The sequence below is a fragment of the Zosterops lateralis genome, assembly GCF_965231275.1.
Source record: "Zosterops lateralis genome assembly, chromosome: Z".
Lineage (NCBI taxonomy): Eukaryota > Metazoa > Chordata > Aves > Passeriformes > Zosteropidae > Zosterops > Zosterops lateralis.
The window spans coordinates 20289955-20303902 of record NC_139800.1 but is presented as its reverse complement, the minus strand read 5'-3'; the positions used below and the strand labels follow the sequence as shown (position 1 = coordinate 20303902).

Here is a 13948-nt window from a genome sequence, read left to right as displayed (position 1 = left end):
TTGCAAAGTCAAGAGGAAATGAGGTGTGGATTTCTAGAGCCCACACAGTTCTTCAGGATGTAGCACATATGAATATTACAAAAAAAATGATAAATGGATTGTCACGGGGATATCCAAGTTTAGTGTTAGCACAGTATTTGTCTGTCTAGTTATGCAAAGACTATTTGCTGTTTTTAAGATGTTTTAGGTGCATTGTTGAGAATGTTAGTGTTCAACAGGAACTCAGGAAAAAGGCACAGAGACAAGAGGTCAGTGCCAGTATATGACCAAGCGCTTGCTGATGTCCACCCTAGATTCCTTTTGTTACTTCTGCAAAGGATCTGCTTTATGACTTTATCAACATGAGTTTGTTTTCCTTAAGGCCTGTTCTGGATGTGTGCCAGATGTGTTGCTGTATGCCTCATGCATGTATGTCTTGAATTCTTGCTAAGATAATAAACATGAAGTGTTTATGAGAAAAATGAGTCACAAATGTTTCTATAACTCAGGCTTTCTTTTGTGGATTGTGAAAGCATGATTGTATTATGCAAATTCCTTCCATGCTTCCATGTCAGCAGGGCAAAAGCACCAGGGCAAGAGCAGGGTGCCAGCAGATATGCTTTGGGAGATTAGGCTTTGCCATCTGCCTTTAAGAGGAACAAAACATAACCCTGATGTTGAACTTCAAAATGAGACACCTATTCTAGTACTTTTTGTTAACTATTGGCTGCAGAATATTTGGGTGGTATTGGGGGCCTATTTACTTCTAACCAGAGTAGCTGCAGCTTTGTGGAGGAGCATTGCTTGTAAAGGATAGACATCCAAGTTAAGGATTTTGTCTAAGATGCAGGCAGAAAGGGATAGTGTTTTGTCAGGAAAAGTTTTATTTTCTCCACAGTTCAAAGCTGAAGTTTGGAAAGAGTGGGAAATGACACTTATCAAAAGGGAATAGCAGAGGGATAGTGGAGAGCACATTCTTCTTTCCTAAAGCTGGGACCCAAAAATGCGTCTGTGCAGAGGAGAGCCTGAGGTCTGCCCCTGGTATGTCAAGCACATCAGCAGGCTCCCTGCTCACTCCTGTGCTGCTTCTTCCATCTTCACAGGCAAGGACCACCATCCCTTGTAGCCCATATTCCCAGTGCAAGGAGGCCTAAAAACTTCTGGGCCAAAGAAATTTCTTTTCCTTTCTCCTTGTTTTGAATGACCAGAAAAAAACCCGAAGAGATGCAACTTTCTGTTCTTTCCCACTTAGTCACCAGAAGAAGCCTGGAAGATTTTTATTTCAGAGGGCATCAGTAAAGTGGTCCTGAGAAGGTCCATCGGCCTGGTGAAAAGTGCTACTGTAGCTGCTGCACAGATGTCTGGTTTTGCAAAGCTTCACCAGCAAATCATACTTGTGTGACTCATCAGACTTGTGGAAACATTCAGACACTCTCACCTGCTTCCCACTGGAGTCTGGCCCTTCTCCAGCCCTCCAGAGTAGTGTCCAGTCACGTACCTAGCATGATGCTTGTGACCTGCTCCTCCCCTAAGGGCAGGGGGAAAAAAACCCACAACCCTATCACTGGGGCATGGCATTGCAATCTGAATGCACTTGACTCACCCACAAGCATCTGATATCAAAAAACCAAAACAAAGCCACCTGGAGAAGGAAACTGACAGAGTTGCCACCCCAGAATGCTCTCCATTTACCAAAACATCTAGGTGGACAAGTGCAGCCCTGGGTTTTGTTTGCACCATTGTCCCCTAGGTGAAAACCAGCCTGGCCCCCTCAGCCAGCTCATGCCTTCACACCCAAGATTGGATGCACAAGTGCTATTTCCCAAACAAAGTGTCAGACAAGGAGATACTTCCTCTTCCCCTCATGGGATGTTTTTATTAATCAGCTGAAAAACAATGTCTCATATGCTGTCCATTATTTTTAGTACACACTTCTGGATGGGACTAAGTTTTATGACTTTCGTCCCATTAACACAAGAGGGTGTGAGGGCATTGTGTGCATCCATGGAGGCATAAGGAGGGCGGACAGGAAGAGCTGGGGATACAAGGCATTGTCTTTCAGTCTGGGAGGGTTTTCCCTGAAGCAGGTGACTGTCTGATAGTGGGACAGTCAGTGAGCAATAGTCCCAAAAACTGTTACAGCTGTAAACAAGGGTCCTCACCCAAGTGCGTCAGGACATTGTCTGGCCCACGTAATAAATGGGCCACACCAAGGCTGCCCTGCCTTCTCACGCATGGGCTCTCTGCAATGCAGTTCTCACCAGCCCTCTGAAAATGTGGAGGTTGGTGTCATTCCTTCAGCAACAGGAGATAGCCCACGAAATGGCAGTGACCACAAATAAAACAGTTTCAGCCATTTCATCTTTGATGGCTTTGGTATCATTCCCTCATCCCCATGAAAAGATGGTGGGAGCACCACGAGGTCAGAGGCTCAACTCCATGACATCGTCATCACTTGAAGGGGCAAGGAACCTTTTTGTGGTAGACATGCCAGCTTGCATATCCCAGAAAAAGCCATTACTTTCAGCAGCACCCCCAAATAAGGCCAATAATAGGATGCTGACACTTCCTCCCTCGGCTCCTGGGTCCCAGCTGGGATCAGAGTCCCCTACTGCATGGCAGAAATTAAGGGCAGCATTCTGCTTCCACCTTCCCCTTTGTGCTCCTGACAGGGATGTGACGAAGCTCCAAATAAGGCAGGGGGCCACAGTCACGTCTGCCCTGCTTGGGATCAGGAATTAGGGAGGCAATTTTTGACAAGAGCAGCTGGACACTGGACATTCCCCAGCACCACCACAGCACATCAAGGAAATGGCTTTGGTATGTGGGGAAAAATCCAAGGAATTTCAGCACCAGGTAACTTGTTTGCTCAGTACAGCGGTATCAGACTGATTCGGCTGTACAGAGGGGTGAGGCCAGCACATATGGAACGGAAGGAAAGGCAGGAAATTCTGCATTTAATATTGACTAACTTCAGAAAATACCCTGACTGACACAAAATACCCTTCTAGTCACAGCTTTACGCTCTATGGGATGGAAGGGCAACTCCTTGTTTTAGGGGATAATGTTTATTTGCATCAAATGTTCTTTCATATGATCATTAAAAGTGAGAGGTTTTTTTAAGGAAAACAATTATTGCAGTCATTATTAATTTGTGAAGTCTTTTAGCTGGGTCAAGCACTTTTATAAACACAGCTACATGAAAGAGGAAGTCATGACTGGCTTTCCCCATAAACAGAGTCCAAAACAGGCTTTTACTAAAGGCTGATGGAGACTGTCTGGTTTCAGCCATGCTCCTGACAAGAAGAAATACCTCATGTACCAGAAGTGGTAGGGAATAAATCCTAGATAATGCAGATCATTTGCTCCTCAGGCTGCTGGACACAGGAAGAAGGTGCTGCAAAAGCAGCTATGCAGGCCAAAATTGCATAGAAAGGAAAAAAATCAAGCACCAAAATACTGGACCAAAAATCTCCCAGCACCAGGCAAGGCATGGGCCAGAGACTAGCAGCACAGAGGCAGCAGGGTGGATATGCCACCTGTGTGGCCATGGGTGGCTCTGTGGCTGACCCTGCGTGGCCACGGGCACCAGGAAGTGCAGCCCAGGGCCACAGTCTGGGAAGGTTCTGCTTCCTTTTGTCATGACAGGATGTGCTGCCCTGTGTTCATAGGTGTCATACCCAGACACCACCTGCCCTGCTCCCAGCCAGCCACCAACTCCAGGGTGGCCAGTGGGAACCTTCTCCCCAAGGGCTCTCTTTCATAGTATCCCTGCTTGGGGACAGTGACTGTTAGCCTCTGGTCAAATGTGTTAAAGGTGGCATTTTTGATACATTCCTGAAAATAGAGATGAAGGAACAGACACACCAGAGTCACAGACTGTATTCTGATAGCATTCAGTGATGCCAACAGGGAACGGGAAAGCAGCAAAGCTGTAAAAAAAAAAGAGAAATGAAATGAAACTTTTTAGGTAGAATCACATTTCAAGTTCCTCATTTCCCCATGCCCTAAGGCTTTCACAACGGAGAGAAGTAAAAATTTTCTAATATTTCATACGTCTTGGTGGATAAATGAAGTCACATGTACTAACCCATTTACAGGTAATTTCATTGTATTGTCTTGCTTTTGTATTCCTCTTTACTTAGCTACTGACTGTGGCAATTAAGATTTCAATTAAAGATATACCAGACAAATCTTACAGGAGTCAGGCTGCTTGGAGGTTTGAGCCCTCCTGACCCCAGCTCAGGCCATGTGTTGGAGAAATACGGACAGACAGGAAGATGGATATGGGAGAGACAGTGAAAGAGAGGAGAGGAGCTGGGCTGGCCCAGTACTGGTGACAGCAAGGGGGAGTGGAAAGGCAGAGGAAATCATGACTGAAAATATCTTCCTTTTCCCCATGCTGCCCTGAGGGAGAAGCCAGGCTCTAGGTGGGGACATGTGCTGACCCAAGCTTGAGAGGTCTGCACACACCATCCCACAGCTTCCCATTCATCTCCTTCCCAATCTGCTGGGTTTATGCCTTGCACAGTCTCACTGCACAAAAGCATAGACTCTGCAGCATCCCTCATCATCATGGCTGTGTGTGAGGAATGGGGAAAAAAGGGTCCCAAGGCAAATGGAAAACTGGTATACCACAAAACTCCTCCTCTTCCCCTCCAGGTAGGAAAGAGTCCACTTTCCCAGAGGGCAGACTGGGAGCCAGCCACACTGGCCTTTCCCACAGGATGAGTCAGCAGAAGTTGTGCACTTATCCCTCCTCAAGAGGTACTTGCTCGCTTGCACCCTCACAGCCTGGCAACCCAGAGAAGGAAACTGAAAGCAAGCACAGCGGCTTCTGGGGCACAAGCCTGAGGATGAGGGAAAAGCCCTCTGCACCACTGGCATAGGACAGCAAATGCCTTCCTTCCCCTTGCACAAAGACCCACTGGGGCCTTTTGAGCAGCACTGTGCACAGGAGGAAATAGTGAGGCTTGCCAGGCCTGGCACAAGACACAGGCGAGTGCCAGCAAGGAAAGGTCAGGACTGCCCTGTGCCATGCGGGAGTGCTGCTGCAAGTGTCCAACCCAGCAGACAAACAGGGAGCAACGCACACGAGTCTGTAGTGTAGATATGAACACTCAAAGTCACCAGGCCCTTCCTCCAGCTCAGCCTTCCCCAAAGAGAGCAGCTGACGTGCCTGTGTGCTGCCAGGCAGGATATGATTTTAGACACCTCTGACATTCCACACATCAGAGTGGCTGAGAGGAGAGCTTTCTGGGCTGGCTCATTTTTCCATGAGGAAGGCTTTCTTTGGCTTGCTGTGCACTGACTGTGAAGTGTCCTGTGTCTAAAAGAGTGGTCCACTTGATTGCAAACCTCCCCAGTTTGGAGGCTGTGGTCTCCACCTCCCACTATGAGCTCCACTTCAGCTCCACTCCATCCACAGAGAGTCTTCAGCCCAGCCTGTTCCACCAGCTCACTGTGGCTTTGATGAGAATTTTATCCCCAGAGTAGGTGGGAAACTAGAACAAATACCAGGTTAGGCCTAACTGTATAAAATCATTCTCTACACATGCAATCTGTTCCCTTACAGCCCAGGGTCTGGGCAGGAGGTACAGTTTATAGGCAGCATGCTCCAAGGACTGCTACTTTGACGAAAACTCCACATTTTCCTAGAACAGGGAAGAGGAAAAACCAAGATACTGACACAGGTTTTATAAAACACCTCATACCACTTCTTAAATGCCTGAGTCCTCTTCATGCTGAATGGCAGTTTTTAAGATAGCACTATTTTAGTTCTTAGATGCACACCTGGACAAAGGCTACACAAAGCCTTTGACCACTTTCCCTGATAGCCTCACCCCCATGATGCTAGTTCTAACTGTCGACCAGACAGACTCTGGCATAACAGAATTAAATATCTAGAGGAGTACCAAGGATACCATTTATTTTCAAAATCACTAAAAAACCCAAGCAAAACAGTTTATGGCAATAAAGATTGACATAGAAGAGACAAAAGACAAAAAAAAAGTACAATCTATTTCATGTTATTGCACTGACTTTTTTATAATATACAAGGCATATTAAACAGTTTTCATTAAAAGAAGTTTTATTTATATAAATAAAAGTGTAAATATACAATATCATACAATAAGTGTATCAGACTAACACACAAAATCTACCTACAGTGGGATCCCCATTTTTCTCATGAGCTAGTCTACTCTTCATCAATATTTTCACTTGTACATTTACATAACCTAAACATAGAAACAGGTAAACATTCCCATCTGGGAACACTTCCTTCAGAATTTGACAAGAACCACTGCAGAACATTTACCAGGGTTAATTTTAAGTGAGGGTTATTAGGAAATATGAATCATTTAACATTTTCTTAATACTTATCTGTCCTTCTTTTATTATTTTTAGCGAGAAAATGATCAAATATTTTTCCCTCCCTAATCTCAGAGTTTTCAATACAGATGCAGTCCCTACAGAAGCTAGAAACAGCTTCCAGGTACAAAAGGTTGCAGAATACGCAGTGGCAACATCTCACTGCTCTCATATCCATGATGTGCACCTTCAGCTGCCCCAGGCCTGGATGCACCAAAGCCCTAAACCTTCTCCATCTAGGAGCAAACTCCCCTTGTCTGGAATGCCTTCAGCTTCCTGGTGAAGAAGTGCATAATTTCATCTTGATTTTTTGGTCTTCTAGGATGCAGCTGCCAAGTCTCTGCTCTCCTAGAGTTTGGCCAACACTCCAGCAGGGTGAAGAAATCACCATGGGTACTGATATGCAAACAGCAAGGCCAAAAATTGTTGTGATCCTACTGAGTACTGATGAACTAATGCAACGTCCTCCATCATTTCAGTGCGACCAGGCTCTCCGAAAAATAACATTTACTTTGCCAGGTATGTAACCAAAAGTTTACTACATCTGCTTGGTCTACCCATAAGCAGACACCCATACTGCATAAATCCTGGAGCTTTTTCAGGGAATGTCACCCCAAGAGAGATGTCAGGAAATGCTACTGTAATCACACCAACATTAGTGAAGATGTTCTTTCACAAGAGAAAAAAAAAGGTATTTTCAGGAACAGAAAAATCAGGTTAAATACAATTCTTTTGCTTGTTCTAATGTTAGTAGAGAAGTGTTATCTTTCTACCCATAGTAACTATTATCAGATTTAAAACATTAAACCTATCTTTTAAATTATAGCCACTACTGAATCACACACAAAAATCCCCATTTCTGCTTGCTGTTACTCAGCCAACACTTATCTACGTGCATGTAAAATAAAATACTGAACAGTATCTGATTACTGAAAAAAAGCCTTCTAAATCACTCACAATGAACAGTACCTGCAAATAAGCATCTGAAAATATCCACCACGTATCATCTTAAGACACCTCAAATTAACTTTAATTTACAAAATGAAGACTTTACCTTTGAGCTCACACTGGTTTAGGAGTGAGGGAGATATATGCCTCCCTGCGATAGAACCTCTGGAATTCTAGACTGTGGACTGAAAAGAAATGCCATTTCCTAAAACACAACTGTGATTTACCACATTAAAGTAGCAAAAAGTCAGTACTGCACTTGCACGTATTATACGTATACAGGTATGCATTCACTACGCTGCATTAAATTCCACATGCATTTTATGTATCTATTATACACTCTATTACAGTCGGATTTTGGTCATTCCTGAACAAGGCCTCACCATTCAGTTGTCATTGCCTAATTATTATTGCCCTGTTTTTCAGCAAATATGTAGGGGTAATTCTTCTATCCCATCACAGGCCTGGAATCTCAGTGTGGTCCTCCAGCCTTAAAAGCTGCATCCTCCTGAAGCCTCTCCCATCATGGAGATGATGAGAAGCACAGACCAGTCCCGACAGAATGGCTGAGCTTTGGGTTCACAGGGGACCCAACTCCACAGTCATCTCGCAGCACTGAACCTGAATTAATGTCAGCAGAAATCCTGCAGGCAAAGGAGCTGTAGGACTACGTACAGTATTGCCTTTCCTGTAACCAAAAGTTGCATCTCTCCCTGGATTTGCATGTTAATATGTAACTGAGAAAGAATTAAACCTATTTATTCATTTTTAGGTAAACATTGCACAGCTTTTCTATTCATCTGGTCTCAGGTTGCCTCGTAGAACTGAATTTTCTTCTGCTCATCACGAGCTGCAGTCTAATGAAGTTGTCACAGAGATGAACCCAAGCAAGTGCTCCACTAACCTGGAAGCAATTGCTTCAAGCACTGCTGAACAAATGTAAATAAACTGAACTACAGTATGATCTTGGGGAAGGGCCAAGTGACAAGCCCAGACCTTTTTGTAACAGCTACGTAGTGTCTTGGCTCACTGGAAATAGAGGCAGCACTTCAGATTTGGACTGGTTCCAGGCTGAGAGCTCTTCACCCTGGGCATGTTGGCTGCAAGCAGTCTCCAGCCTAATGTGATGAACAACCTGAGCACTGTGGAACAAACAACTTGTTCTCAGCTGATAAGGACACTGGCCCATTTCCTCCTCGATGTACTTTATGTTGTTAAGCTATCCCAGATGTAGGAAGAGAAATAACAGAGTCTAATCTCTTGCACCCATACACTCTCCTCCCAGCACAGCAGACTAAGCAGCATGGCCTGCTACTGATACCTCTTCTGTAAGTAGAGGTGAGAAAATCCAAACTAAGCTCCTATGGCATTGCAATCCTTTCTCTTTTGCTGTACCCAACACCATGGTTTTTCCCATCTACACAAACAGTTTTCAGTTTCACCACCCAGAACCCTCGGTATTAGCCCAATCCTGATGCAGTTGGGTGTACTTGCATCATCCACACACATCCTCAACCCACTCTCACACAAGCAAAAATAAATACTGGACAGGAGAAAACAAAGAAGACCAATTAAAAGCCACCACAAATATGGCCAGCTCAGATTTAATCTGTTATAATCCCCATTTTTAGATCACCACTTTACAGCTTGAGTCTTTCAAGTTGGGCAGCCTTAAACCTCTTGAAGACAAATAAAAGCAGCCCAAATTGCAGACATTCTTAGTGGTCGCTGAAGTCTGTGGGATCAGTAAGTGCTCAGCACTTGAAATTATCCCCCTTTTAAAAATATATATTTTTTAAAGGTGCCTAACATTAGAAGCCTAAATTTGAAAATTCAGACCTTAATTTTTTATCGCCCTCATTTTAATCACAACTAACAACTCAGTATACACCTTGGTGGACAATCACCTATTATTTGGACCTGATTTTCTTACAGATTTCTACTGCATTAATGCCAAGTGCTTTCAGATACAAGTTGCACCTAGAAGTAGATTCACTTGTGGTGGATGCTGAGTTAGTTCATTAGTTTTAAGAGGATTTTTCAGCTTTGCAATAAAATGCTTGTATTTTAGGTATACAAGTTGTGCAAAATTATACTCTTTTGTCATGCACTTTTAGCAAAACTGCACTTAGAAGAATAAAGTGAGATTGTTCCAGACATTCTCTTATTACAACAAAAAAAAAAGGACCAGACCCTAAGGAAGTGTCCTAAAGTCTTATTACAGCTAAGTGATATAGTACAGTCTAAAACCCACCCTTGTCAACAGGATGGCAACCAACAAGTTCTGCTACCAACACTCTGCAGATACTAAAAATATTAGGGACAGGCACAGTGTTATTTATCTCAGTCAAAATACTTTAAATCAAACCCGGGAGAGGTCTTGAAGTTCCAATAAAACTGCCACATAATACAAAATTGTCTCTAACTTTTGGCTTCCTTCATCCCCAATCATTAGGTGAGATTTTTGAAGCTCATCACATGCTTGCTCAATGGTTCTCCAAGGCTCTTAGCACCTCTCTGTAAAGCATTAAGACACTTCTGTGTGGCTTTATAAACAAAGATAGCTTTTAGACAGTTTAAAATGGTTTGTCTTAGCAAGTGTGATTAGACATAGTGCTTCCATCATACTGCAGTTCTGTGTTTTCTGATTAACAGTTGAACAGGCCCCTCTGGCACAGATTTAATGATGTTCCAGGCATCGTAATGCATGAGCCCAATTAATGACTTCCCACTAACAGCAAGAATTTCATCTCCAGTTTCTATGTTTCCAGATTGCTCTGCAGCACCACCTAGAAGAAAAAGGAGGGAAAAGTCAATGTCAAAAGAAAAAGAAGTGAGCCCACAAAAATCTGCTTTCCACTGGGATGAAATAAACCATTTTTTCCAACTGCAACAATTTCAATACAAGTCACTTATGTTCACCACAGCTCTGGTAAGATAGCCCATGCAGCATCTCACATAAAAGCTTATTTTAACTAAGACAAAGCCTTGTTCTCAGAAAAGATGTCTGGTTTTGAAGGAAACAATTTAAGTGTATTAAATACACCAAATATTACCTCTGTAGCTGTAAGAACAGCTGGTTGATAAAATAACCATGAAGGTTGTATGTGGCACAGATGTACCTTCTCAATTTTAACAGGGTAATAAGCAGATAATGCAGTAGACTGTAAAACCTGGGATGAACAAATCAAACACTGATAGCAAACTTTGGACAGACACCATTCACAGAAAGCTTCTAGAGAGAGGCATACCCTTCATTGCTGATGAAAGTATGTTTTCTGTAATGATGGTTAAACTAATATGAGCCATCACAGGAAGGGGAAAAGGACTGTATGTAACAATGTAAATGAATGAGCCTAAAAATTAAACATGTCCTTTACCCTAAGAAGCACTTTCTAAAGAGGGGAAAAACACATGCACGCACGCACGCACATACACACACAAGCTGATAAGCAATTCAGTAAATACCTGTTTGACTTTTTATCTTGATCAGTGAATAAATCACTGAAAAGTAATTCTGTAAAAATGCTGTGCGCATGTAGTTTCATCAAGAGTTTCAGCTGCCTTCAGAAAGGGCCTTATTTTTCACTAAACTGTCATATGACATATGAAAGTCACAGCATAGTTCCGGGACTTGTTTTCTTTCTCTGTGTGGTTCATATAAGTTTAGCTATCTGCTGACAAACAATGCACCCAAGACTGGCAGTTTTTGCATACAGATATCCCATATTCTTAGCAAAAGCTATTATAGTAATATTTTAAAAACTTTTAAAAAGACAAAAATATGGTAAAATTCATAATTGGGCATAATGCAGGCTGGCACTTCAGTACCACACTGATTATATGCACTATGCATTTCTTAGAAAAGAGAACTGGAAAAGGCATGAATGTCTCAGACCACTATACAGATGATTGTTGCTGTAGTCTAATGTCTGCACTAGTGGACAGACCCATACTCAGTAAAGCGGATTGCTCCACATTTACTAGCAGATGCAATCCCTAGCCATTCCCAGGAGCATTTTTTCTTTTAATGATCACTTTGGTCTAGTAAGTGGTAATAAATGAGAGCCACAAAACCTACCCATGCTTCAAAAAAATGCTGAGTACAGTAATTGAAATGTCTGTACAATGCACAGACAAAAGGAAAACTGGGATAACATCCACTGCATGCATGTAGTACCTTTAAATATCCTTTTTACAAGCAAGGGCTTATCTCCAGCAATGGAAGCTTTTCCACCATCAAGACTGAATCCCAAACCAGCAGAGGTTTTCAATAATTCAATGCAGATGACATCATTCATGTCCAGGTTTGGATCTGCAATCGAACATACAGAGCCTCTTGTTATGCAGATAACAGTAAACTTCATGTTGGTTTGGTTGATTTTTGCTTTTGCAGCAGTGACAGGACAATTCACAGTTCAGTTACTCAGACTAGGACGTGCCACCAAGTTGCTCAGAAATGAACGTATTCTATTGTAGCTATGAATAGAAGACACTACAAAAGGCATTTACACACAGGGACATTTTCATTTTACATGTTCAACAAAAACCTGCCAAGATATAATTTTTTTTGGCAAAATTATAGCTAGCAAATTTAACAAATACTATGAACATCAACAAAATAACTGAAAAATTACAAAAATAGGGAATGAAGAGCATTTCTTTTTCTTTCATTTGCTCCCTTTACTTATTCAATGAACCACATCTTTTTAAGTAACAGGAATGAACAAAATGTTTCATTAAGCAAACATGTTCCATTCTCTTAATCAAAAATCTGTAATCAGTTACTAAGGTGAAAATTTGTTTCTGGGCTCCTTCCTATGTATTTAATTATAATTAACTGTAGTTGTATCATGCCTCCTATGTAGTAGATATTTCTGAAGTGCAATATTGCTGTAGCTGACTTAAAACATGATTATGACTAGGAAGAAATAAATCTGCAGTTTTGGAAAACAGGATCCTCTTTGCCTTGTGTGAATGTAATAATTATGCAGTCTGTGTTATCACAAATTACTGCTACTGTTATCTTAGACAACTTTAAAGGTTATCTAAAACATCTGGAGCTGTCCTTTGCCTAGAAGGGTGGAAAGATGTTCTGAATAACCCAACGACATTTTGTTTATGAGATAATGTTGCCCCCTAGTGCCTGGACCCAGCAGATATTCTGAATTTGTCAGGGTGCAGGATGTAGGGAGTTTAGGGCAGAGAGGGATTCTGAAGTAATTACATAGATTATATCCATGGGAGTAATTCCAGAAAGGCTGATCCATTAATTAACAAAGTGCACTTTTTTTTTTCTTAAGCTGTGCTACAAAGTCATATCATAAAACCCAGTGCAAGCATAAAACAAAAGAAACCACTACAGAAAAAAAAATATCCCCATAAGAACAGTAATGATTACAGGCAACAAATTAAAAATAACTGAGTGGCAGCTCCATGTCCTGGTTTTGGGGTAGACAGAGCTGAGCCTACTGTTGCTCTGGAGGGCAGGAGAAGCCCCTGGTTATCCCCTGCTCCCAAGCAGCACCATCCAGAGAGGTGCTGAAGGGGTTTGGGTGTTAAATATTAAAAAAAAAAAAAAAAAAAAAGAAAAAAAAAAAAAAAAAATTCAGAGATCTCTTCCAAACACTTCAGGTGCAGCCTTTACACCAAAATGCTGTCTTGTTCCCAAAACAGGAACCTAATATTCCACTAATAATTTTCCACTTAAACCATTTGTACCTACTTTCCCCTAAGGGATGGCTGACTTCAATAGGCTTACTTCCATTTACTGCAATATAAAAATGATTTTTTCTATGCTTCTAGTAGAAACAGTATAAAATCTGCTTTTACAAAGAAGAAGCTCAGTCCTTATGCTTAATAAACTGCAGGGCATGGGGTTTTCTTTGAGCTTTTAAATTTTTTTTAAATAATTCTGGTCGTTTTCTTTCTTGCATTGACTACTGTTATTACTTAAAAGGAATTTATGCTGGATTGGAAGAATACACAGAACCACTTACCTAAGTAGAAACTGGATTGGGCCCTAAATTAGGTCTTCTAAGTTTGCACCTAGTTACAATAATTTAAAAAACAAAACAAAACAAAACAAACCACCAAAAAACAACCAACCAAACCTCAAACTCTATTTAGGTTCCAAAGAGAACAAATAAAATTTAAAGGTAATTTCATTTTCTCCCTTAAATCACATCAGGCACAGATGCTTTTAATCTAAAACACATGGAGATTTTTCCCTTTGGTCTGCTCTGCAAAGGAATCCTTCCAACTGTTCTTGGACAAAGATCATACCTGTTCCTATTTCCATGGAAACATCCTTTCCAGACCCCACACATTTTCTGCCAGTAGCTGATATCTCCAGTCTAGAGGAATTGTTTGTTTTGTCTTTTTCTTTCTGGATGACAATGACTGCATATTTGTACAGCCTTGCGTGATGAAGAGTATTCAGGACATCCCCATGGACTGAGCTTGCCAGAGATTTGCCATTGATCGACAGAACAAGATCTCCTCGATGGATAGTCCCCTCTCGAGATGCCACTCCCTTTGAAAATACTCTGTGGACCTACAAGAAAGGTTTTAACAAGGATGTTTTAACCTCATGACCACACATAGCATTCTACAGGCCAAGTTGAACAGAGACACTCTACCAAAATTT

The 13948-nt window shown here is 41.8% G+C and overlaps 1 protein-coding gene across 1 annotated transcript in view; it reads right to left on the bottom strand.

Annotated features, from left to right (window-relative positions):
- Positions 1–6045: 6045 nt before the first annotated feature.
- Positions 6046–13948, bottom strand: part of PDZD2 (PDZ domain containing 2) — a 136125-nt gene continuing 128222 nt past the window's right edge. The window contains exons 22-24 of the mRNA XM_083884178.1: positions 13585–13855; positions 11480–11614; positions 6046–10088 (exon numbers count right to left, since the gene is read on the bottom strand). Coding sequence (XP_083740304.1) covers positions 9922–10088; positions 11480–11614; positions 13585–13855 — 573 coding nt within the window. The 3' untranslated portion in view covers positions 6046–9921. The remainder of the gene's footprint in view (positions 10089–11479; positions 11615–13584; positions 13856–13948) is intronic.